The sequence below is a fragment of the Siphateles boraxobius genome, unplaced genomic scaffold (assembly GCF_051911475.1).
Source record: "Siphateles boraxobius isolate OS27281-9 unplaced genomic scaffold, OSU_SipBor_1 22, whole genome shotgun sequence".
NCBI classification, from domain to species: Eukaryota; Metazoa; Chordata; class Actinopteri; order Cypriniformes; family Leuciscidae; genus Siphateles; species Siphateles boraxobius.
Window position 1 is genome coordinate 23,690,705 of NW_027508833.1, and position 27,257 is coordinate 23,717,961.

Genomic DNA, 27,257 nt, shown 5'->3' on the forward strand with positions numbered 1-27,257 from the left:
GGTGCAATAAGAGGCGAATCTTTGTGGAAATGCAGCCTAAATGCTACTGCTATTGCTATGCAAACTTGTCGGTTCCCAGTAGCATCCTTTGTTTGTTACTTTTATTTGGTATCATGCCTCAAGAGGAAATAAATTGGAGTAAAGTGAACCTCGATTCACATTTCAATACACTACCATGGCCAGGAGATTGGACTCGCACCATCTACCCATGGAGCGCCTTGATACCGCTCCCATAACTTTGGCCCTTTTAACTATGGCTGACGCGCATTTCAATAAATCAAGGCCGCCGTCTCTTAGGGATAGCGGCGTCTGCCCACGCGTAATATCCCGTCCCCACGTGGCTCGTCAGCACCTTCTGAAACGTATCAGTCCTCTGCACCACAGCCGTCTGTCGGCCGCCTCCAACCTCCATATAATTGGATTCTAAACACAACTCTGGAGAAATATTAGTCTTTATTGTGGTAGTGCAGCAACTCCTGTTGCTGACAGTATTTTTTCTGTCTCAGTGGATCATGCGGTTAACCCCTGAACTGTCTGCCAGCTCTCATGAAGAAGAAAGTGAATGTCTTTGAGTTTGGATTTGAAGCATACTGGGTGTGCCTTAGCACATTTTTTTTGTGTTTTCTAAACGTATGCATGCATAGTAAAAGTCAGCATGTGGTTTTTTTTTTTTTCATTTCAACTTTTTCATTTAAATTTAGCTAAAATCTGTTCAGTTATGTGATAATTAGAAGCTGTAGTCCAAAACGGCTAAGCCTCTGTTAACTCTACACTTCACGAGAAAGCAATTAATATGCAAAAAAATCCATTAGTTGCTCCCATTGTGGACAATTACGAGGGTCCCAGTGCGGCGGCTTAATTAAATCTGTAAAAAATCATGTTGTTTCTGTGAGGTACATAACAACATTGCAGTAATTTGTTTGTTTCTCGACATGTCCTCCCAGCAACAACACAGCAAGAGATGCTAGCTGCTGTGCGCAGCAGATGCACGGTGACAGATAACATTCCCTGGAATTGGCCACACACGTATCTTACATAGATTCAGTGTTTTACAACTTATAAACAGACGCAGTAGAAATGTATGAAGACCAGATCTGCATTCACTGTGCTATAAGTATTTGTGCACTCAGTAGTGATTAATCTCTAAATCGATTTAAGCAGGCTTTCAAATCATTCAATTGCATTATAGGGATAGTTCACATCAAAATCAAACATTCTGTCATCCTTTACTTACACTCAAGCTGTTCCAAACCTGTATGATTCATTCTTTCTTCTATGGAAAAAGGAGACATTTGAATAACGTCCTGGTCACTCTTTTCCATGCTATTACAATGAATGTTGACTAGAGCTTTGAAACTTTCAAAAAAGGATGTAAATGTACTATACAAGTATCATATCAATATCAATATAAAAGTAATCCAAATGATATGATTATAAGCCATATGTTTGTCTGACAAACAAACTTTCATTAAAATCATAAATCATTGATAATGTTAACCTTCAGTGGGTTGTTAACCAGTGTGACTCACTGATTTATTGAAAATAACATAATTCTTTTTTATTTATTAATTTTTAGAGTGAAAATTTTCTTCACAGAAAGCCTTAATATGGCTTGTAAGACTTGGATTATAAGTACATAGATTTTTTGTGTGTGTTTCATGCAGTTTGGAACAATTTAAATTTTTTTGAGAGAACTATTCAAAAAAATATTTAAATAGCAAGTCTGTTTTAAAAATTGCTTCAAATAAAACTTTTACAATACATTTGATGTTTCCTTTTCAGTGGCTCTCAATTTGTTCTAAACAGAAACATTAATCTTTACAACAAGTACATCAAGCCCTGTCTTACTCCATTATGCTCTTATATACAGTAAAAGCTAAAACATTAACAAAATCGACACTGCACAATGCATTTCCATCCTAATAGCCAGCGCATTAAATCGTTCTATCGGGGGTCCTGTTTAAAGCAAATAAAGCACTTATGACAACATTGCTGAAAGTGGGCTAATTCGAAGAGAAAATCCTTTGCTGTGTCTCACTAAGGGTTTGATCCCCTCTGGGACACAGTTATTTAATGTACTACATTTCAGAGGCACAGAAAAGGAAGAAGGATTTGGTGATTTGGGGTTGGTACGACCATAAATGCCCCAAATCCCTGCTATTAGAGGGCAAAAAGACGTATGAGACCAGTTGTAGTCCCTCAGCCTTCTTCAGATGTGAAATGAAATGAATATCATCATACCACCCCTCTAATATGAAAATGTGTGAATCTCAATTAACCTACCTTACATCAATAATTCAGACGCCCAGAGGAAAACACACCTCTCATATTTGAGGTTTACCATCAGCCTGGCAAATAATCTCAGATACATTAATGAAATAAAGATACTTCTTCCACATCAATGCAGGCTACAACCTAGCTAAGACTTCTTTTAAACATGATCCGAAATTACTTTCCCTTTTATTAAAAATCAACATGTTTTGTGCTTCTGATATGCTAAAGCTAACCACCTAATCATGGCTGAGCTGTTCTTCTATCATTCAAAGCCAAGAAATCGCATTATGCTAATCTTTTTTTGTTTCTGCACCTATCCTAAACATGATTAAAAGAAAGAAAAACCCTTCCTTGTGAACTGTCTCTCAAGACTTCTCTTCCAGTTGAATTTCTTTGAAGAACAGAAACTTAAGCAAACCTCGAAAGAGTTCTACGCTGAGATCCACACAACCCCGGCTTCGCTTCGTCTCTACAGCCCTGGTCTTAATTAAGCCAAATAAAATGCGTAGACCTTGTTCCAGTTCGACGCAAATGCAAATGACTTAAAAATAGATCTCTCATCCTAGCACAATGCATGTAGGGATTGCAGTTCACAATTAAATAACTTCCCCAACTGTAACACAGCACTTGTTTACTGATCCTGTTTGCACAAATTAAGATGGGAAAGCAAACATGACCTCCAGCCTGTTGACCTACTAGACTGATTGGAATTAATGAGAATCCTCCTGCCAATTCCGCTCAAGTACCCACAATCCTCCATTCATCCTCAAGATTGTGAACGAGGGCTGTATTCGTTCTTCATTCTCATTTCAAACTCATCACTCAACAACTTACCGCCAAATTCAGTTAATATAAAAACCATTTCGATGATTGGTTCTTTGAGTTTTCTCCATATGATGTTTTTTTTTTGTTGTTGATATTTTGTTATCGGAGTGACAAAGGAAAAATAAAAAAGGCAAAAAATTTAAACAGAAAATGCTATTCAGTGCAACATAAGTCTTAGGGGAATGGTGACAAAAATTAGTCCAAAGATGGGCCAATGTGCGTGGGATGAGGATTTATAAAAGGAATACATAAATAAACATGTTAGAAATTACTGTGGATGTATCATTATCTATTTCCAAAAGCTTAATTCCAGTCATGTTAGGCGACGCCAACAAAATGACTCACCCTAATACCATCACATATCTTTCACCCTTTCGTACGCAATATGCAACTGTGACTGGTCCATTAGATCAGATAACAATTCATTGTTGTGTTTTCTTGAACATCTATTAGCCTCATAAGGCAAACAAGACCCACAGCAGTGATGTTTTCCAGAGAGTGCGTCAGAGAGAATAGTTTTATTCTCGATCATGGCTCCGCTCCAGGCAGACGCACGCCCTCTCGTTACCGCAGAGTTTGCATGCGTTTTGCCTGTTTGTGCTCAGATTGGAATGCGGTCTAATGCTTCACTGAGCATCTACAGTTTGCAGCTAAAGTCAGACATGGTCAACTTCAGCCTTAATGTTAGTTGAAATTTCCATCTCCGTGGTTCTCTGTCCAATGAGACGCCACACTTAGCACCCTCTTGCATCTGTGGGACATTCTTGAAGACCACAGCTCTGAATTTGGGGCATGAAAAGCCCCAAATATATATATATATATATATATATATATATATGTATATGTATATATATATATATATATATATATATATATATAAATATATATATATATATATTAGTATATTACACATATATATATATATATATATATATATATATATATATATATATATATATATTAGTATATTACATATATATATATATATATATATATATATATATATATATATATATATATATATTAGTATTGTTATTACTGTTTTCTTTAAGTTACTGTGAATTATAAGGCAATTAACAATTGATTCTCTACTAATTTAATTCCTTAATCAAAATAAAGTACTATTTTAATTCAACAAATGCGCTGAGTAGGAAGAACACATTTACAGCCCCAATTCTCTTAGCATTAGTCAGTCGTAAACTTTCTTTATGCGGTCAACTGTTGGGGCTTCATGATTACAAATGTCTCTTGCCAAAATGTGTCTCAGACACAGAGGAGACTGATGGCTTTAATATCACTTCCACCAGCTCAATTTGTACAAGGATGCCTATGAAATGGCCAGTCTAATCGCATTTCGCCAAACCACAGTGTTTTATTGGCTCCCGGTCAAACTTCATGTGGGCGGCACTCTGTTTGGTTGTCAAGAGCATGCGAATGGGGCTTTGTGCACCCGCTCTCGTATCTTTGTCTAAAGGACGTGGAGAATTATAAACAATTCTTGTTGGTTATGAAAAACATCAAAATAAAAGAGAGGCTCTCGACCTTAATAAAATTACGTTGTGGACACCGCTTGCGCTTGCGTTAACTGGAGCAAGTTGTTTGCATACTGTTGGAAAATCACTCAAACACACCTGGTTGAGTGAGTTCTCCTAAATGAAACAAAAGCCTCTGTTTTGCATATTTAGACTTTAACATCCCACACAGACACAATGTATTGTTGTTGAAATGCGTTTACCTGTCCACATGTGTGACATACTTGACCTGGGCATGGTCCAATCATTGTTTCGCATTTGAATGCCAATTTGCATCTGCAAACTCAAAGCTGAAGAAATAGGTCTAAGCTTGACAAATAAGTGCTTTGGAAATCATTGGACCAAACTGAAAGCGTAATAAATTAAGGACAACGCTGTCAGCAGCACAGAGACTTTCTGCAGAATGGAAGTTGTAGCTGTGCAGAAAACCTCCTAAAAATCCATTCCGGAGATTTATTTTCCATGTTGTGTTGCAAGAAATTTGTGTCCTCATTTTTTTAAATTGTAAATCTGGGCCAGACGTTTTTGTGGTGTAGTTTCCAAATCAGAAATGACACAGGAGACGTAGGAACACATGCAAAAACACATGCAAGTCGCATAAACACAGCATTATGTTAAGAATGTGTCTGAAGAACTAGTCTGACAGCTAACAGTTGACTAAAGGCACAATACAGAATGACCTGGTTTGATGATCACTTCAAACTAAATTAAGCCAAAACAAAGTTTGTTTGGAGTTCGTTTCAGGAGTACGAAACATGCTAAACTTTTCCAGAAAAGTTTGCTCTGGCTGGTTAACATCTTCAAACTACCATTGGTCCTTGGTGATTACGTAATAAATAGATGCGCTCTGGGGCTCCGCCTACTTTGACGTGGAAATCATATCTGTTTATTTTCTTCTGTTCAGTCTGTTGAGGTCAGACGCAAGATAAAACATGAAAACACAGGAAAACTGCTTTATAGTGAAAACTGAAGATGTTCTAATTGATAGAGACACTGACACTGGCTTGCTTTAAAGCAATCTATTGTAACTTGACTGAAGTGCCGATTTGCAGAGATTGTGTAAACATATCCACGTCTCTATGATCAGATGCTTTCTTAATTGCTGTTTTCTCACTTTTTTTTCTAATTGAGAGTAAAGCACACAGTACATATTTACATATTCACCTAAACGTCACTCCCAGCAGCGTCTTTATACCCCGAAGTGAAGGACTGCCGTGAGTAAATCGAAGCCTTAACTGAGGCCTTCATTCGAATTTGTGCTTGTGTGTCAGGGGTTGTACCTGTATTGTAGGTGGAGTTCGGTGTTTTCTCGTGGTGGTGGTGGACATGGTGGTGGTGGTCTCGATAAAGGTGGTGGACATCTCTGGGGGGAAAGCCGTGGTTCTAGCTGAACCTGCGGCGGGAATCTCCCCCACCAGACGGACGCTGCCATTGATTTTGACGTTAGGGTTGCCCTGAGCAGCCATGTTGAGCACTTTGAGGCCATTGTAGTAGAGTCCGGAGAGTTGGCCCTGAAATGGCCTCTTGCGGTCTGAACCACCAATTGTTATCGTGGCCTGGGTGTTGAATATCGTTAACTGCCGCCCTGAGGATGTAAGAAAGATCCAGACCATTTCTTGGTTATGGGTCAGTAAATGCACACAATGCAACAAAATTCATAGATGTTTTGGGCACTTAACCTACCCAACCAAGGTACAATGACTCAGATGGCTGTGCTGGATTACTACGGCTTAATTTCCTTCCCAAATGCTCTGGGTTATACTACCATGAGACACGTCGTAAACATTTGGAGGGCCTGACTATAAACCAGACCCATTATGTCTCCCTGAATGAGTCTAGCTACAAGCTCATGATGGCTGAAGTACGTTTTGCTTTAATTGTCTCTATGAGGAGAGATCACCCTAACTAATAAATAATAAAATGTCTTATGCCAGGTATATAGATGTATCCTGAAATATTAAGGTTATAGAGACTTTGTTACTGGAAAAGACTTAAAAAGTCTCTGATCTTGATTAGAAACACCATATAATGTAGAAATCACTGATTCTTGGGACATGGGACAAAACGGGCTACAGAAGTGAAACCAATACCAAATAATTATTTTAGATACATTGTGATATAGTAAAATGTATTTAACATTTTATTTCAGATCATTTTGATGAAAAATGAAAAAATACAATTATTCAAGTCAAGATAGTTCTGCAATCATTTCTGATTAACATCAAAGAAGAATTGTAACTAATATCATTTAGTCTGATAGATGAAAGGTGTTTTCAAACATGTTTTGTCATGTGTCTCAAGAATCAGTTAAATTATAGGTAAAAAGAAATTGTAAATATCCTGCGGTTGTGAATAAAAAGCTTCAGATCACAATTCAGAAACAAAATTAAGTAAATAAATAAACAATTTCAAGTTTAAGAAGTCCAGAAATCCTAATTTCTTCATGATTACGAAAAGAAAAAGAAAAACATCTTCATTTTTAGTAATGCCAGTGATTATAATGAGGAGGATTGCTGATGATATGCAATTAATGTCTGAAACGATAATCATGCTATCATTTTCTTCCCAGATGATACTTCCCGTGCTGGCACAAGCTGCTGCCAGTAACAGGGAAATCACTAAACCTTGTCTGTCCACCTTCCTATCTATCAGCCAGAAAGTCAAGAAATATTTATGTTTTAATTAAATGGTTTTAACATTTATATTTAAAACATTCAGAAAAGGTTTACTAGGCCAATATAGAATCATTAAACAATGAATATATTATTTAGTTTGACAAAGATAAATGAGCATTGAAAAGGCAAAAGAAAAAAATGAGATTGGTGCAACACAATATACAATGCATTTCTCTTCAGCTAAATTTATTTAGTTATAATGAGATAAGGAATAATGGAAAAAATAAAATAAATAAATAAATAATAAATAAATAAATAAAAAGAGAGGAGGAAGTTACCTTTCTCCTGAAGCCATTCCTCTACGGGCCGGGCATATTTGAAAGGAATTTTCTTATTGGCCATTTGAATTCTCTCATTATCGCTGTTACCTTGGAAGTTTAAAAGACAGCTTTAAGAATCAATAATCACTGTTAAAATACTTATAGTTACATTTTTTTATTGTAATTTAAAAGTTATTTAAACACTTTTAGAATTGTTTAGTCATGTTTTATTTGAAATCTGTTTGTGTTCATAGTCACATAGAAGTTAATTTACTTTTTATTTCTCCAGTAATGAAACACTATTTAAATTGAACGTCTACTCCATCTTCTCTCGTAATTAAATCAATCATCACCAGAGTTGATAAAAACATATTTATAATAAATGTGGTTCATCTGTAATGAATGCCAGTAGATTAGCTTCCTGCGGTCAATCCATCATCCATCAAAAGATGACAGCATACACTCTTTCATGCTTCACATACTTATAATTATATACACATTTATCTGCTAATGATGCCAGTCAATATTTACAAATTTTCACACAGAAAACCACATCAATAGTCATAATCATACAGCACCATTGACAAACAAGAACTAGACAGCAGCTGCTTCTGGTTTCCAAAGCCACGGAAATTATACTGTTGAGAAATCATGTTTGATGAATGAGCTGGTACCAAAGCGATGCACAAGCGAGTCGCAGGCCTCCCCTCATGATATCCCATACTATTGGGGGCTTGTGAAGACACAGCAGGATACTGATCAGAGGGGGTTCTGAATGTCATTTGAGGACAGGGGGCCGCAACGTCTTGCTGTTTCAACAATGACTTCGGGTGCTAAGGGTGGCTCGACACTACAGGATGTTGTGCGAGACAAATTTCAGGACTCAATAAGGAGGGGTGTACCAGGGGGCCGGCTCAAAGGGAGCCTCCATCTTTAGCTGAGCAGTCCTCTGACAGCAGGAAGCGCAACCAATACCCTCAAAACCCGGGAATTTGAGTCACACACATCTGAAGCCCAACAGCTCGGAGGTAGCCTCAGAGAGGAATGCCAGAGAAAAGAAAAAAGTTTGAGACTTTTTTTTTTTGTTTTACAAAAGGGAAGAATGAGTTCTGTGACAACTGTACCAGCAACTGAATCTTATTTTGTGTCATGCAGTGGACAGAAAGTCATATAGATTTTAAACAACATGAAAGTGAGTAAATTAGGCCTGTCCGATATCTGACCCTGGACCACAAAACCAGTCACATGGGTTAATTTTCTGAAACTGAGATTTATACATCAACTGAAAGCTGAATAAATAAGCTTTCCATTGATGTATGGTTTGTTAGGTTATGACAATATTTGATTTGATTTGAATATTGGATTCTGAAACAGAGAAAATCGCCTTTAAAGTTGTCCATTTATGTTCACGATTTTACTGCATCCACTCACAAAAAGAAATGTTTTATATATTTACGGTAGGAAATTTAAAATATATATTCATGGAACATGATCTTTACTTAATATTCTAATGATTTTTGGCATAAAAGAAAAATCGATAATTTTGACCCATAAAGAACATTTCTTGGTTATGGGTCAATGTATTGTTGGCTATTGCCACAAATATACCCGTCCGACTTGAGACTGGTTTTGTCGTCCAGGGTCACATATATAGAAATAAAATTGATATCGGACGTGCTATGTTTGTGTCTTTTTTCCCTTCAGAAGATTTTTAGCTGAAATTGTGGCCCTTGGTGATTTATTAAATGCAAGTAAATGGCTGCCGCCATTTAAAAAAAAAAAAAAAAAAAAAAAAAAAACATGTACATATACATGTAAAGACAATATGAATACCCATGGATCCTGACGATACATTAAGGTCTTAAGAAGCGAAACGATCGGTCTGTGCAAGAAACTGTTATCTCACATTAACCACTATCAATTAGTGTTTTACTTCTGCATTAAAAACAAAATATACAACAAACACATCTCGTTCTCACGCACATACATCATTATGCGACAGGAAGCACGCACTCCAGACTGTCTGTGGATTACAGGTAATAATGTTGTGCTCAGTTTCTAGCACAGACCGATCATTTCGCTTCATAAGACATCAATGTATTGTCAGGAGCCAAATTAATTCATTTTGCTTTTTCTGCACATGTTTTTTGACTTTCAAATTGACGGTAGCTGTTGACTTACATTTTATGATCCACCCAGGACCTTAGTTTCAGCTAAAATAAACTTTACTGTTCAACTGAAGAAAAAAAGTCAGCTATACCTTGGATGGCCTGAGGGTGAGTAAATTAACAGCAACTTTTCATTTTTGGATGAACTTTATTTTTAGATAAAATGTATCCCTTTATACTTCTGAGTCGGATCTACGCCGCAGACTCTACGCTGTAGGCTACGCCTCGGTTTTCACTTATACTTCTGCGTCGTTGTCCGTGTTGACTCAGGGAGGGATGGGTTCAAGCAAACCAATCACAGCGCTTGCGGTCCGCGTATTAACGTGTTGTTACATTTTTGGAGAGGTGCACATCAGGGTACGCCGTAGGCTATGCGTGCAACACACAGCCTACAACATAGCTACGGCGTGAGTTTGATGCAGACCTATAAATTTGGCTTAAGTCTGATGTCACAGTTTCCATGTCCAAACGCTCTACCAGATGCCAAAATCAAATAACAAGCAGTGTTAATATACACTCATGAAATGCTACTACTGTATAAAAAAAAGCCACAGTTGGCTGGACAGTAATTCATCAGTTCTGAATCATTACAATATTGGTGTCTGGGACACTGTGGTTTTTAAAAGCTTAAAATTGGGCTATAGATGAATAGTGCTCATAAACAGTTATTGTCGAGATTGTATTTGGACCCAGTATTCCTGATGTCATGATTTAACAAGTGGGTTTTGTTTAATATTTTTATTTAATAATAATCACAATAAAAATCATATTATTTTAAAGTCAAATTGAATTGGTCAAAACAGTGGGATTGCGGCCTATGTAGCCTACGTTTTTTTAAGCTCATTTGAAAGTGGATAGAGTTGGGGCTTGGTAAAGAAAGTACCCAAGTGCCCAACACTAACTTTACCCCAGATTTTTGAGCCCTAAAAGGATGGTTCACACTCAAAAAAGTCTTCTGAGTAAAAAAGTAGTTTTAAAAAAAACTTTTTTACGATATTTTATTGTATGCAGATGCACCACATCAACAAATTCACCCCAATCACTGTATGAATAATTATTTCCTATTCAAGTCATCTGCTGAAAATGTATGTATTTTTCATAGTGCAATGTATCACAGAATGTTAGCAGCCTTAGAGTAAATGACAGAATATGTATTTCGAGGTGAATTATCCCTTTAATGGGCCACTAGCTTTACTGCACGAACAACTCCCCATGTAAAGCCTCCCATGTGACCTAACCTGCAATCCTTGTATTACAGGTACAGACTCTTAACCATGTGGCAGCACCACAGACAAATCTTGCAGGTGGCTAGCAAGGGGATCTAGCACTGGGCTTGTCGGAGGGCCGTGGGACAAGAAGAGAACAGAAGGAGGACAGAGGAAGTACAGTTGACCTCTCTCAAATTCGTTCCTATTACGTCCCGAATTCAGTTTTACCCTGGTAAGGAATGTGTTGTGCTCCAAGTAAAACCTCAAGAGAGGCAATGTCGATTGCTATCATTCGAAGCTCTGCTAAGGTGTTAGTGGTGACACTACAGGGTAGCCTGATGGAGGAAACTCATTAAAGCTGGGCTCATCCAGGGCTCCGGCTCTGTTATAGACATCACAACATCGGATCCTAAAAATAAAACCTCAAATACAGACAGTTTAAAGTCGGCATGAAATCAAGATGGACTTTTATTATATAGACAAAAAAAGAGAGACATATTTCCAAATATCTTTTCTATGAGTTATGGTGCTTGTGTGAGAAATGAAGGTTCAAGTTCAGCTTGCACTGTGACCTAATTTCTTTTTCTTTTCTCCTTTTCATGTCTATCCAAGCATTATATAAACTAAATGACTTCATATTCAAAACCAAAAATATACAATATTTTAGGAGCTTTGTTGTAGTTTTTTTTTTGGAAAGTAGGGTTAGGGATGGAGGGCTGCCTAGTTCACAGACATTTGTGGATTTGTGCTGCTTTGATCCAGCGGTACAGAGGGCATGACACCTTTTCTCACTCCTGAGAACATGAAAGGCTCTTTGAAAATGAAACAGCACTAGGAGGTGTTAACATGGCACAGGATCACACGCTGCGGGGGAGTTTTCCTCCTACTGTGATTAAGTTTCACAAACACATACAAGAATGTGTGATATCTGTGCATTTTAATTCCCTTTCAGTTCAAATTAGAGGAATCCTTAATGGCTTTGCAGTACCATGAGTGCATGCCAAAAATCCACATTGGATTTGTATGAGGTATTTCATAGAAATGGTTATTTTTTTTTATAATTAGGCGTGATAAGTGCAGCTCCATCTCTGTGGCTGCTAATAACAACTCAAAATAATTCATGAGAACAACCGTGTGATTGTGAACATTCTCCTTTTGTAATCCAGCAATGTTGTGTGCAGTTGTTCTCGCCACGGAGTGATAAATTGCCACGAGACACCACTGCCGTCTCACTGAAAACAAATATAGCTTATTGCATGAAACTGGCCTTGCCAAGTATTATTTGAGCTAACAAGAAAATCGCATCACTATTGTGTTGTACTGCACAGTGACAAATGATTGCTATTTTTGTCTTTTTTTTTTTTTTTTGGCAAAATCATAGAAAGAAGGCAGAAAACTCTCAAAACCAGTTTTAGGGGCCTGATCCACTTACAGAAAAGCACTACGGTACTGCCATGATGTTTTGAATGTGGTATCATAGACCAAAAAAAAAAAAATCCCCCCAAAAATGATGATTAATATAAATACCACAGGATGCCAATAGCATTATCCAGTATAATATAATCATATTATAATCAGTATAATATTATCCTGTGTTACTATTGTTAACTAAAACTCAAATTATGTTAATCGTTTTTGTTCATTCAAATAAAGGTGAAAAGAAATAAACATACAGCCTATTAGATGAAAAACTTAAACTTATTTTATTTCAGTCAGTTGCCAGCCAATTTTCGTTTAAGTTGAAGTACTAAAATCCCTAAAACTTCCTAAATTCCTAAAAATAAAAATAAATTAAAGATAAACATGTTTAAAAAAATATATAAAGACAAAAGTATAAAATGACTACAACTAAAATGAAGACCTCAAATATATAAATACTAAAATAACATGGAATTATAAAAATTTTACCATACCGCAACATTTTTTTTTTTTGACAGAACTAAGTATGTACAACAAATTTGGAAATCCAAATAAATTGTCTTATTATCTTATCTTATTGTGACTGATTTGTTGCTCACTAAACATCCTGTTTCTTTTAGAAATATGTTAGAATATGGACACAAAAAGGTGCAAAAGGTTGTATAATCACAAACCAGGGCAATATGAAGGCTGAACAATGAAGTCTGTGGTTTCCTGCATGAAACCTCAAGTTACTGTGAGTGAAGAACTACATTTGTCACACTGCCCACACACTTAATACAACTTTAACTTTGACGAGGAGACATTTTGAAATTTAAAACACTCGACTGGTGGCCCCGGTCTCTGTCTAACTCTTCCTTTCGAGCTTCTTCTGTACTCTCCCTGAACACTCCTTACACTTGGCTTGTTTTGCAATAGAAAGAGTCTTCCTGCACATTATCTCGCTCCAAACACATCCCCAAATAAGAAATGTGACTCCAGAGGATCGCCCCTTAGTAGCTAAGGAGACAATGGGAGTGGGAACGTTTATCCCACCATCCTTGGTGGTTTAATTTAATCGTGGGATTAGAAAGACAGCTCATATTGAAAGCTTATCTCTTCCCCCTCTGGAGAGATTTATAAGGGCAACAGATTTTGTTTTTGATACGAGTAATTGTATTTGGCTCATAGGATACACAAGTATCCATTTCATATACGAACCCTGTCTTGAATCTTTTTCTGATAAAAGGTTCCTTCCTTTGTCAAAAATGCAATCTTGTCTTTCTGTTTTGAGAGATAATTGTCTTGCATTGCAGTTGAGCCACCCGGTTCCTTTCACTCTCAAATAGACTATGGTTTTCTTATCATGAAATGTGTGTCGCTCACTGCTACAGGACTTGATCAGATTACAGGAGATGGCCAGGTCTTTCTTGGTGTCGTGTTGCTTCTGAGATGCTCGCTAAAAAAATTGTTCTTCCTATTTTAACAGGAGGAAAATGCCTTCTGGTAAGACATGTTCAAGGAAGAAAGGAAAAAAAGAAAAACATTTCAGGTCCTTCTGTGAGTCATACAAAAGGGGAAAAAATCTGATAAATAAGCTCATTCATATTAAACAGGGTTGCACAAATTTAAGCAAAATCTCTAAAAAAAAAAAAAGAAGAAAAAAAGAGGATAATGGAGACAAGCAAAGGCAGATAGAGCAGGTGGGGCTCTTTTACTGCAATTTACCGCATCAGGAATAAGCCTGACTTTAGCATCAAAACTCAGTCTCAAGAGGACAAAGAAGCCACATAATGCTTTAACAAAAGAAAGGATGCACAATCTGACAGAGAGGTTACAAAAACAACAAGGACTTTGGGTCAAAAACATCATGCACGACATCCCGACATTAGCATCAAGGCGGCGTGACATGTTATGTGTGCTTGCGGAACATGCTGATTTAGAAGTCATTGAGATGAAATGGTGTTCCTCAAGTCCTTTAAAGCATCATTTCTGAGCTTGCTTCAGCAACTACAGAGATGACACAGCATGGCGTAACTACATATGATTACACCTATGAGCTCAATTCAATACATTTCCGCACAATCACACATAATAGGGGGCTGTAACTGCCTTTTAAGAAAAAAATACATTTAATTGCTTCAAGCTTAACATATTCGAAAAAGGTTTGCAAAGAATTTAGCACGAAAAGTAGAATAAAAACAGGGGGAAAATAAATATATTATTTAAGTGAATTGTTTGTATATATTATTATAATTATTCATCCGTTTAACCCATCTGTTTATTTTTGGAGTACGTTTTACAAGAAAACTATTTTACAAAGAGGCAATTTAATGCAAATTAAGCTTCTTATAGATTGTACTTATACAGATATCAGATACTAGATATCATTATATATATATATATATATATATATATATATAAATCTTCATACAGCAGACTACCAGTAAAATTGATAAAAAATTGGGACCAAAGATTATTCAGACACTTTGACCTGACCATGTTTTGCTTAAGTGTTTTTTTCTTTAATTGCTAATGTGACCTTTTTACACCACAAACTGAACAAAATGAAGCATGGCTTGGTAATTGGTTGACCTAAATTGGTATTATAATTGTGTACTTAAATTTAACAGCTGAAAGCTGACAGCTATTCAACATAATTCATTTGTGAAACAGTCTAACAGAAGGATGGACAAAACCAGTGAAATGTCAACTGATTTGATAACTGAGTTCTTGTCATATTTTATTACCATTTTATAAACTAAACCGTGATGATGTGAGAAATGTTGAAGGTGTCTGAATACATTTTGGTTTGACTGTAATATTAAGTATAGATTGCACTTAAAAAAAAAACACAGATAAATATTGTATTTTACCATTAAAACAATCAAATATGCGGTCAAAATAGTACTTTTTAGTAGTGTAAATCAAGAGCATCCTGGTGAATGAAGTGAACCTGGACTAACAGTTATCAGCAGGGTGTGCAACAAGAGATGGGAAATGAGAGAACTGAATATCTCTACCAACCTCGCTGATGGTACAAAAATGATACGGTGATTTGACTGAAGTATGGCGGTCTGAACCACTGTCAGTGCTATTGCAGAATAGCAGCGCCCACCGCATATAATCGCCTACTATTTTCCCGGCTGTCATTCGCTATTACCCAGCCTGGGTCCTGGAACTGCCAAAGCAGCCCAAGGGACATCAAAAAGCCTCTGCACAGCCATAAAGAACAAACTCATCTTCTTCTCAACACATACACACAAAGATGCGGACATGGACACACACCGTTGAGCCATCATATTGCATAAACGTGTGTCAAAAATGATATAACATCCCCTCCGTGTTCCTTGTCGTAACCCCTGTGTCACGAATACGCTTGTCTCTTGAACATAGCATCAAGCTTCCATCTGATTGACACACTCCGACATTTCCTGCCAAACCGCAGGGGTGTTTGGGACAGTTTAGGGCTGCAGACAGAGTGATACAGATTTGGGCTGATTCCGTTTGCTTTTGCTCAATTTTGGTTTTCCCTCACCTCAAACTTGTAGGTTATCTTCTTTTTTTTGTTTGGCTTAACTTATTCACTTTACTGTGAAAGCTTATTTTATAAAAGACTATAAAATGATTAATGTTTTTAAAGATAGAGTGGGCTCCAGATAATAGTAAAGGTAACGTAGGTGTATAAATACATAAAATATATGTAAAATATAAACAGACGTGTTCAAAATTGTATTAAAACTTGTATAAAAATATACAATTGTAAATTAATATATATATTTTTTATATTTTTTTTATTCATTATCTTATTACAGATTATTAAATTATTCATATTTTAAAGATTGAATGAGTGTCAGATGATAGCAAAGGTAATATAGATTTAAACAAGGCGGAAATGAGCATGAACAATTAAATATAAAGAAATCTCCCAATTCTGATACATTTAGGCATATCTTATATCGGATGATAACTGTTGTGGTTACTTGTAATATATAACATTAAAATATAAAAGATTGGCACTGATCAGAGACCACAAAGACAGAAACAACAGTAGTAGATTCAGGCTTAAGACTTACCAAAGGCTGACTTGCAGAGTTGGAATTAAAATACTAAATTACAAATCTTTTTGGATATCCATCTGAGCTACACGAGAAGTTCATTGGGTGATGGATGATATTCACTGCAGGAATTATTACTCCTATTTATTACCCTTTAAAAAACCCTCTAAATACAAAAACTCATTAAACCAATTATATGTCAAAAGTCAGCGGTGACATGGCATCATGGTGGAGGTAACGTAGACTGCTGATTGGCTGCAGCATCTTTTTTTTTTTTTTTTTTTTGAAGTTCTACAAAGATACTGTTGGCGTGAATGCAGATATGCATTGATAAGCTCATTTTCATTCACTGATTCGTTCAGTGGACATGGCTGGTGTACCGGAACCCAAACACGCCACTAAAAAGCAAAAACATCTCTGCAGGTACCAGCAGGAGTGGGTGGGGAAGTATCCATAATAGGCAAACTATCGACCTATTCTAAAGGGTTTTTTAAAAAAAAACAGATCCGCGCAATTCAATTCTATACCGTTTCTTGTATCTGAATGTGGTTAGCATATCATTGACAATATGAGATAATTATTCACAAGATTTAGTATCAGTGGTTTTCTAAATATAACGTCTTATGGCTTGCAGTAGTTAGGTTATGGTACGGTTCCTTGAAAAGAAGTTGCTTATCTGCCTTTTGCAGTAAGTTAGAAAACTACATTTCCACTCCATAAGTCCATTATATGGTAAAGTGAACGGAACGAGAGAAGATTGTGCTGATGTTCAACTCCAGATTGCCAGCTACAGCCTAAATAATAGAGACTGTTGAATCCCCTTTCAGCATTTTCTGGAAAAATCCAGGCAAATCCAGTCAAAAAGCACACACTCTTGCCTACAACCAAAGAGTAATACTAGCAAAGAGGTAGCGTCTTATGCTTATTCGTATTTGTTAGCTGTTACCGGAGGGTGTGCGAATTGTATTAGGCACTTGGCTCAGTATCTCTAAACAAGTAAAGTGAATAGACAAGCACAGCACAATTTATTCTCAAAGTGATGGTTGGTGTAAAGTTCTCTGAGTATTCTGCACATGGCCTCGGGTTACGTTGTAATGACAGTCATAAGCTTTAGGTGACTGCGCTTCTGGCCCTGAAGACATCTCTGCTTGACCTCTTGGGACCCATGGGAGATAAATAGGCTGTGTGCTTGAAAGACACAATGAGGTAACTTGCCCTTGCTATTTGTATGTGCTTAGCGCAGCAAGGTATGGTATAATAACTTGGCAAAAGCACAGCTCTGGAACCGATGTTGCGAAACTATTAGGCATTCGTTCTTTGACGCATTAAGAAAATAAAGCACAGATGTTTAGTGCGGTTCAACGCTCTCCATGGGTTTTTCAAGAGCCTGCTTCATTTAGCCTGTAAATTAAATAAAGCACAGCATGTTAGCGCACCAAAAACGTACAATATCACTTGAGGACTGCAGCTCTGTCAAAAAGACCATGACACACACATCTCTTATGAATATATTTCTTCATCAACGTTCTGACAAGATCGAATTGAGATATCAAACATTACAAAGAAATCAGTGCCAAAGCAAAGAGCAGCCGGCCATGAGGGGACATCTGTCTTCAAGCGTAATCATATTCTATTCGCAGGTGGCCATCTGAATATATAAATATTTTATTATCATGTTGAAACTTTGGCAGAGAAAGTACATTTTGCTGACATTTATATAGAAGTGTTATACCACCGTGCCACCTATAAATCTCAGTGATATATTTCCCCAGCTCATATGTGAGTCTGCTGCAAATGCCCATGTTGGCAAAAATGAAACTTTAGACCTAAAACAGGCAGGCACTGACTTTTGCATAATGCATCCATATGAGCAGCACGGCAACACGCGGCTGCATATATTTTTCATGCCTAATATCATTCAAATAAATGGCAGACTGATAAATGGGTGCATTAGTAGAGTTGCCCACGTAAAATGGGTTTATTCAGTGCCGACAGAAACACAAACTGATGCCCTTAGATGCTCTAACAGGAATAGATGGACATGCTGAAAATTGCTCTACATTGGCTTTGCGTATTATGTTCCTTGTAAAAAATACACCGCTGAGAATTTCTGACCACCTCGACGAGAACTCAACAAATTCTACAAAACAACAAGAAAAGCCTACTTGCCAAACAAATGAACGGACAACGTAATGTGTGTGTGTGTGTGTGTGTGTGTGTGTGTGTGTTTGGGGGGGTAGTTCATATTGTTTTGTATTTCTTGTATTGCTTTATGTGTTCTATGGCTGGCTGTCTGTATGTCTTGCCGTAAAACCAATTGCCCACTGGGGGACATAAATAAAGTTGAAGTTAAGTGATACAGGATCATGCACATATGTTTTCATGCCATAAAAAAACGTAAACAGGAAATTTTTATATTTAATTATTTATTACAATATTGCGGTTTTGTGATTTTTTCTGACGTGCGTCTCCAGGGCAACATTATAGAAGTTGTCTAACGTGGGTGTTGTTGAAATTAAGGAGCTCTAAAATATGAAAGGTTGAAAATGGCTTGAGTTTGAAATTGCTTTTCTATACAACAGTACAACAAATAAGAAGTAAATATTGAGTAACTTACACTTTAGACCAAACATTGGCAGCTATGTTGTCTGTTTTGACTGTCAACGATAATGACTTTCCAAACGAAGTCAAAGCAGGATCAGCTGTTGTATCTCAGTAGTGGTGCTGTTTAGTGTTGCTGAACTAATTGGTTGAATCAATGATTCAATGACTCACTCATGAAGTCACTTGTTTACAGGATGGATCGGTGATTTTGAATTGGTTTAGTAAATGATTCAGTAAGCCACTCCAGACAAACCGGTTCAGAATGATTCGCATATGAAGACAGTTACTAGTTGCCACCTACTGGCGTAACAATGTATCCAGCAGAAAGAGTTACTGAAAAATTCTATTAATAAAAACTATTAATACTCAAACTCTATATTTCATGTCATTTTATTTTATTTTAAAGGTAATGTTTAATTAAAAATATGAATTAATTAATTCATTCATTCATTCTGGGGACAGAAAAATATTTTCACAATTTTGCACAAGTTTAGTTGATGCTTATAAAATAAAATGCATAACAGTATCCATGTACCTTACATTATCGGAAATATCCAATTGTCATCACATTAATCTGATGCTATCACTGTAGTTCATTGTGAAAGTGTCCCCTTTCAATCTTGTACTAATGTTGCTTTTTATATATAATGTCATGGCAACCTTATTCGAGGATTAAGACTTTTCGACCTTCCCCAATGTTCCCAATCATACTAAAATGGAATAAAATATGGGCTTAGAGGAACTGGTTAGTACAGGATTTTTTTTTTTTTTTTTTTTTTTTTTTTTGAAGCAGACATTATTAACTGAGAACAAAGACATATTAGATATGGAAAGAAAATGTAAAATGGAACAATATCAGTCCTTTTCATTAAGAGCACACCTGAGAGGAAGAACCACGTTTGATGCCATAGAAATAGGACGTCAAACATTTATTTACTGAATGTGAAAATATGTCATGATGTGGCACAATCGCAGCAATTTAGAATATACTGAATTTGTATTATACATTTAAGAGGAGCAGGATTTAAAAAATTCAAAAACTTTTTAGAGATTTAAAGATTTATACTACCATTTAAAAGTTTGGGGTCAATACGATTTTTATGTTTCTGAAAGAAGTCTCTTCTGCTTACCAATGCTGCATTTGATTTAAAATTACAGTAAATCAGTAATATTGTAAGATATTTGTACAATTAAACATAACTTTGTTTCATTTTAATATATTTTTAAATTTAATTTCATCAATTTAATAATTTTCAGAAATTATGCTGATTTGTTGCTCTAGAAACATTTATTATTATTATCAATGTTGAAAACAGTTGTGCTGCTTAATATTTTTATGGAAACTTTTCGGGATTCGTTGATAAATAGAAAGTTCATAAGAACAGCATGTATTTAAAAAAAATAGACTGCTGTAACATTATAAATATCTTTACTGTCACTTTTGATCAATTTAATGAAATTGTAATATTTCACAATAATAAATGTATTTTTGTGTATAAATGCAGCCTTGGTAAGCATTAGAGACTTCAAAAAACATTTAAAACATCTTACCGTCCCCATATTTTGAAAGGTAGTGTAAATCCACCAGTGTCTAAGAAGAGGTATGCAGGGGCATAATTTTCCAGCCATGGAAGAAAAAACAAAACATCTAATTGACACAAATGGAATTTAGGAAAAAGGTAGAGGCTACAAATGCACTGGTTGTTACTATTGTTGGGACTGAGACACACACAGGAAGTTCCTTAATGAAAGTACACAGCACACTCACTGGGGAGACAAAGTGACTTTAGAAATAGCTTGAAAACAGTTGCTGTCCAGTTCTGTTCATTGTCCATACATCTTCTTGACGTCATAAGCTAAAGGTTGAAGTGGTCGGTGAGAGGTCTTACCTGAGGGGAAGTGCTCATTGATGGCCCAGTTGTCCACCTGAAGTGTAGCATTGCCCCCATTTCTGGTGAAGCGCACTACATGGTACTTGCCATCATTTACAGCGGTGCTGCTCTCCAGAACAACGATGTCAACTGTTCCGATGTTGAAAGTGACTCCAATTTTGCCTTGCTCCTAAAAAGGATGAGCAAATATCAGTGTTGTCCCCCACATTTAATTTATTATCAACAAATACATGGAATGAATTTAAGTCAATTGAGCGACTTTTTGACATTGATGCATTTTTCCTGTATTTGGAAAAAGATACACTGTAAAAAAGTATTGTCATTTTAACAGTAAAAGCCTAAACATGCTATGGTAAACCTTTTAATTGGTTAAAAGCTGAGTTCCCTAATTAGTCATAGATCTGTAATATATCTAAAGAGATATTTCATGTAAATCATGTAATACAGTTTTTGGAAGTGAAAAAGAAGTGAAGACTTAAATTGATATTCCCAGGACAGCTCAGATTTAGTTTTTCCATTGAAATACCTGTTTTTTTTTCTACATTGGTTTTATGTTACATTTTATGTTGTTAAGTTGCATTTATTGCATTATTTTAGTGTCATGTGTTACCATGATAGTGTTTTGTATTTGTGTGCATGACACCATGATGCACCTTCTAATATTTGCATTAGCTTGTGGAAAAGTTACTTTGATTAATTATGTGGCTTTCTATTTTTAACCAGGTGGTTGTCAGTATATTTATAAAGGTAAAACAACTAATTTTAGTAATTTATTTCAGTTAAGGAAATTATATATATATATATATATATATATATATATATATATATATATATATAAATTCTAACATTTTTTTTTTTACAGTGTACACAATGAAGAGATGCCCTTGGAATCTGTCACCTCTTGCTTTTCTTTTGTTCTAGCAGGATCCTGAATAATCTATTAGCATTAGTGACCCCTGATAAACTTGTCCGCTTGATGAAAAGTATTCATCAGCCATTAGCACCCCCCGTCTTTGGAGGTGAAGAATCAGGCTCATTGATTTACATAATGCAGTGAAAGTGGACTAAATCAATAGCATTAGCTAAAACAGAGAAAGAGATAAGAATGATTAATGAAACAGGAAGGTGTGCAGTGTTTGCCCTCGTGGATCCAAGAGGCTGTGTGCAAATGCAGCTGCAAAGATTCCCACTATAAATTAATTAGCACAGCCTCAATGAGCATCGGTGGGGCAGGAAACATTGAGGAAATGTTTCATCCATTGTCAATGTTATGAATTAACCATGTGTTCTTAAAAAAAAAAAAAAAAAAAACACACACACACACACACATCTTAAACTTGCCCAAGCTGGTTTTCTGGTCTTAGCTGGTCTGGTCTTAACAGGCTACATTTTTTTGTGTTTCTTTCTATTTAACTGTTTCATCCTCCAGAACGCATTCTCTCTACCCCCTCCAGAGCCCTCTGGGTTGCATGGATATATTTTATGGTTATGTTAAACTGAATCTGGTGTTGATCTCTTGCAGCATGGAAAATGACGAGAGATGATAAATTGTATAAAGGGAGATGTTTATCACCGCGCAGTGCATTTATCTCTGCAAGATCTCTGTGAGCAAAATCTGGGCCAGGCTTCTCAAGTTCATTTGGAAGACTTTCCCAAAGACTGGAATATATTCATCCTACTCTGTTCATGTTTTTAATTGACCCTCATGTTTTGTTGATATTGACTTTACTAATTGAATGTTTGGTGTCCCAGAGATGTACACTATTGGGGTCGTTAATATATACAGTATTTATATTTAAGAAACGAATACTCTTATTCAGCAAGGCCACATTTAATTAATGCTAGATTTTAATTATATATATATATATATATATATATATATATATATAACAAAAAAATGCTTTTTTTCAACATTGATAATAAGAATGATTTCTTAGAAAGATTTCTGAAGGATCATGTGACACTGAAGACTGAGTAAAGACACTGACAATTCAGCTTTCCATTCCCAGAAGAAAAAAAATACATTTTAACATCAAATAGAAAATAGCTTTTAAAATTATCATCATATTTGCAATAGTAATGAGTTTAATGTATTTTTGATAAAAAAAAATCAGCCTTGGTCAGCATAAGAGACTTCTTTTGAATGCTACTGTGTATGGTAAAATGTTAATAGCAATTTCAAAATTACCCGCATATATTATGAAATTATGAGGTACATTTTGAAACTGCTAATAATATTTTTTAGATATGCACTTAATAGTTTACACTTAAACATATATTATTGAAGCTTTAATCTTCTTTTAGAAAAGTGCCTGTTATCCATTCTTGTAACACTGCTTATGTTTTGGTAGTTTCCATCAAAAACATTTTTTTTTTACAATCATATAGGATTAATATAAGTATCAACCTGATATTTCAATTAATTTACTCCATGAAATGCAGATTCCTTAATCAAATTATTCGCAAATAATCACATATATTAATATTGCATCTCAGTGTTCAGCATCTCAAACCATGAGTGGAACATTTAGTTAAACAGTTTGAAAATGCCTCTCAAGATCAATAATTTCTGCTCCATTCTGTTGAACTCCATCTTGCTGTTTTTAATCATAACAAATTGACATGCTAAATTGACATTATAATAATTACTATTACATATTAATTTAATTGTTTTTTCATTAGGTTCCACTTCGTGCCATGCCTCCATAACCATAGTAAAATCATACAGCCTGACTTATGCTATATTATAATGTTTGTTTATGTATTTAATGGATAGATATTCATAAGCTTGTCAGTGTGTGGTAGCGTTTTAATGAAGTGTTTGTGTTCAATGATACTTCAAGTCCTTTGAGACTATCTTTAGAGGAAGGAGGATAGTATGTTACTGTAACCCTGCCTTTCTTCCTGTATGGAATGCAACAGAAAACATATCTCTGCACTCTTGTAAAATATTAATGAGACAAAAATGAGTCAAAACACATAAAGGGCAATTTACTAAATCTGTTTCCACAGACTTACACATAGATACACACACAGTGCAATGAAATGTCTAACCATACTGCCACTTTTAGCTTGTGAAAGCCTCTTGCTGCTGAATTACTTGTTTGATCACAGAAACACTCTTTTACATTTAGCATCAAAGAGTTTAGAAGCGTCTCTCTCTCTCACTATGTTTCTCTACATCCATCTCATACCCCTTCATCGTTTCAGTTCCAATGCTGCAACACTTTCATATCCAGGAGGGTAAAAGGACGAATAAACTCTTGGTTTTTGAGCAAGTGATACATGAAAGGAAATAGTCTGTCACGCACACGTTGTGTCAGCACTGCACACAGGAAGAGTGTTCAAATAGAGAATAAGCTCGGTGAGATATATGTATCTATTAGGGTCAAATCACAGATACACATGTTCAAGATCATGAAAGGAGAAATGTTATATTTTTATTTTTATTTAAAAAAGAAAAAGATTTAATGACTAAAAATGTAGAGTGGTATTTCCAAGTGATAAAACATTTTCCTTGAATCACTTCATTATTCATTATTATTTTCAAATGTTTCATGTTTTCATTACCATTATTATTATTTTTTACCAAGTTTTTGGGTTACTCAGTTTCACAAAAAAAAAAAAACCTGACTCCCATGAAATACCCGTTTTATGTTGTTGTTTTTTTTTTGTCTCGACACAAAATTCTTGTACATTGGTAATGCTAATATTACTATTACATTATATATACTATATTTTAAAATTTAAAAATATTTAAAAACAAAACTGCTCTGATGCTTATGTTTAAAATAATATTTCTTTAATGCTTCAAATAATAATTAAATAATTGTACAAGAATCCCAAGACGTCCTATGCATTTTCAGTTTTATTTATTTATTTATTTCAATCATTTAAAATTTCAAATACATGGCTGAATGTTCCTTAATCATTTTGGATGATGCTTTTAGTACATTATTAAAAAATAAAAATCAAATACACAACTCTGCTGTAAAAACAGTGTATAATGATTGGCTCATCCAATTATTCATTGTGTATTTGAAGTGGAATAGGACATGAACAAAAAAATCACTGATTGCCAGAATGAGTTTGAAACAATGGGAATGATTCAGTAAGCATAAAATCTAAAATAAAACTGGACACAAAATTACATGGAAAGAAACACTGATCCTTTTGGAAACACTATGCAATAACTGGCTTAAAATAAATGTTTATAGTAGAAGTTTGAAACCATAAAAGGACCAAATGTATTCAATGTTGTCTCTAGTCTAGCATATTGGATAATGATCCATTGAAGTCAGGGCATTCTTTAAACGGCAGCAATCTCTTCTGCTAAAAACCTCAATCCACATCTTTTATAATTGAATCCCTCTTTTATTCCATGGGCCACTTCATTTGTTTTGCTGTTAACCTCCATCAAAATATTATAATGTGCCATTCTAATATGCTCTTCAGGACAAAATAAACAAAACATTGCAAGTAATGAATAAACAGAAGTAGGAACAAAGCAAGTGTGGCCTTATTTGTATTCTGCGATACACTCCTCCAATAGCCAGACAGTTAGAGTCCTGCTCCAGAATGCAAACTCCAATCATTACACTCATCAATTGTGCCGTTTCTGCTCTCCACTGCTGTGCGAGAAGTAAAAAGGCCCACTGTATCACCTGGACAAAATTGATAAGTGGTTAAAAGATGAACCTTCTCCCCCTGTGAGTGCCCGTCTGTGAAGAGCTGATAAGAGGAGATGCTCCTCAATTGGTTGTAAAGAGAAAACAGTTTTTCATAGCTGATTGTCTCATCAATATAAGAGTCAATATTTTCAAGTCTGCTGCTAAATAGTGTGGGATCTTTTTCCGGAACAACTTCATTACTTTAAGTTTAATCTGTTTCTTATGGCGTGTCGTTTAGCAAGTGCAAAAAATACTAAAAAACTCTCAAGCTAAGGGATACATTTAATGGAAAATTAGCCAATTGGAGTAAACAGAATGGACACGGATTTGCAACACTATATATGTTATAGGGGTGGTGATGGCGCAGTGGATAAGACACATGCCTTTGGTGTGAGAGACCCGGGTTCGAATCCACTGTGAGACACCATTGTGTCCCTGAGCAAGACACTTAACCCCTAGTTGCACCAGAGGCATGCGACCTCTGAAATATAGCAATTATAAGTCGCTTTGGATAAAAGCGTCAGCTAAATGAATAGATGTTTCAAATCACAATACATAATGGTAATTGAGAAACGAATGGTTTTATTCTTTGCTGCATTATTATAATAAAGACACTTTCACTTCAGATTACTGAAAGTGAAGCCTCATGTTTATGATGTCTTGTTTGTCATGCTAATTAGACCAGCATAGACGGAGTTTCAGCAGCTTGACACTTACGAAAGCCTTTATAAACAGACCCAAAACGTATTATAAGCGCAAGATCTAAAAATGCCTTTAACAACCCAACAATCATCCAGTCCAGGATCAACTGAACCCAAATAAGCTGACTACAATTAGTCCCTTAAGTCGCTCATTGCTACTCAAACTACTGACAGAAGATTTTCAATTTCCAACAGCCTTTCAATTAGCTTTGCTGATACAGGCGAAATCTCGAGGGAGCCCGGTGTCTGTGGGACATCTGTGTTGAAGAGCTGCTGTTTTTCCAGAGTAGTTTATAGAGATATCAAATATGTTGATGAGGCAGAAAGCGCTCTTTAATTCACTGCTTGCTGCTGATTTGCCTGCCAAGGCTATCGGGTCCACAAAACACAGACAGCTGCCAGACAATACTTAATCTACCCAGAACTTGCTTCATCGACACTCTTATACGGCAAATGGAAAACAACATGGGGGCAGAGCTTATTTGAAATAACTTTGCTGACAGTAAACCGAGTCAAAGTTTCTTTCAGAAGTACAAATACGGACTGAAAAGAAAAAAGAAAAACATAGTGAGTTTGAGATTGAATGGCCTTCAATGGTCTTATTGTAATGCAGGTAAAGGAATAGTGTTTCAAGGGCAGCACTGCTCTGTTTTCTTCCTTCATAAAATAAAAAAGAAAAAATGATGAAGGTCCAAAGTCCATGAATGTGAGACGTGATTTATGGTCTACAGGTAACAAACTAAAGACTACAATGCAAAGCACTTTACAGCACTCTACTTCAGCGTCAACTAGACCCTTTCAAGTTTCCGTTACTCACACAGACCTTGAGTGTATAAATAGTAATATACAGGACATATAAAACATGTTATGTGAAGTCAAAAGGATCAGATGCCACATAACAATTGTTGCAGATCCTGAAAAAAAAATACTAATAAAAAGAAGGCAGCTGCTCATCACATCGAGAAAGATCTGTCATGTGAGCAGAATATGAG

At 35.8% G+C, this 27,257-nt stretch overlaps 1 protein-coding gene across 18 annotated transcripts in view; it reads right to left on the bottom strand.

Annotated features, from left to right (window-relative positions):
* The window catches only part of nrxn3a (neurexin 3a), a 302,208-nt gene that overhangs the window by 31,370 nt on the left and 243,581 nt on the right, over positions 1-27,257 (bottom strand). For all 18 annotated transcript variants that reach the window (XR_013206632.1, XR_013206630.1, XR_013206631.1 and 15 more), the window contains 3 exons: positions 20,892-21,063; positions 7,585-7,674; positions 5,912-6,216 (listed from right to left, as the gene is read on the bottom strand). Coding sequence is in view for 15 of the 18 variants with exons in the window: in XM_077239234.1 (XP_077095349.1) it covers positions 5,912-6,216; positions 7,585-7,674; positions 20,892-21,063 (567 nt within the window). In the remaining 3 variants the exon portion in view is untranslated. The remainder of the gene's footprint in view (positions 1-5,911; positions 6,217-7,584; positions 7,675-20,891; positions 21,064-27,257) is intronic.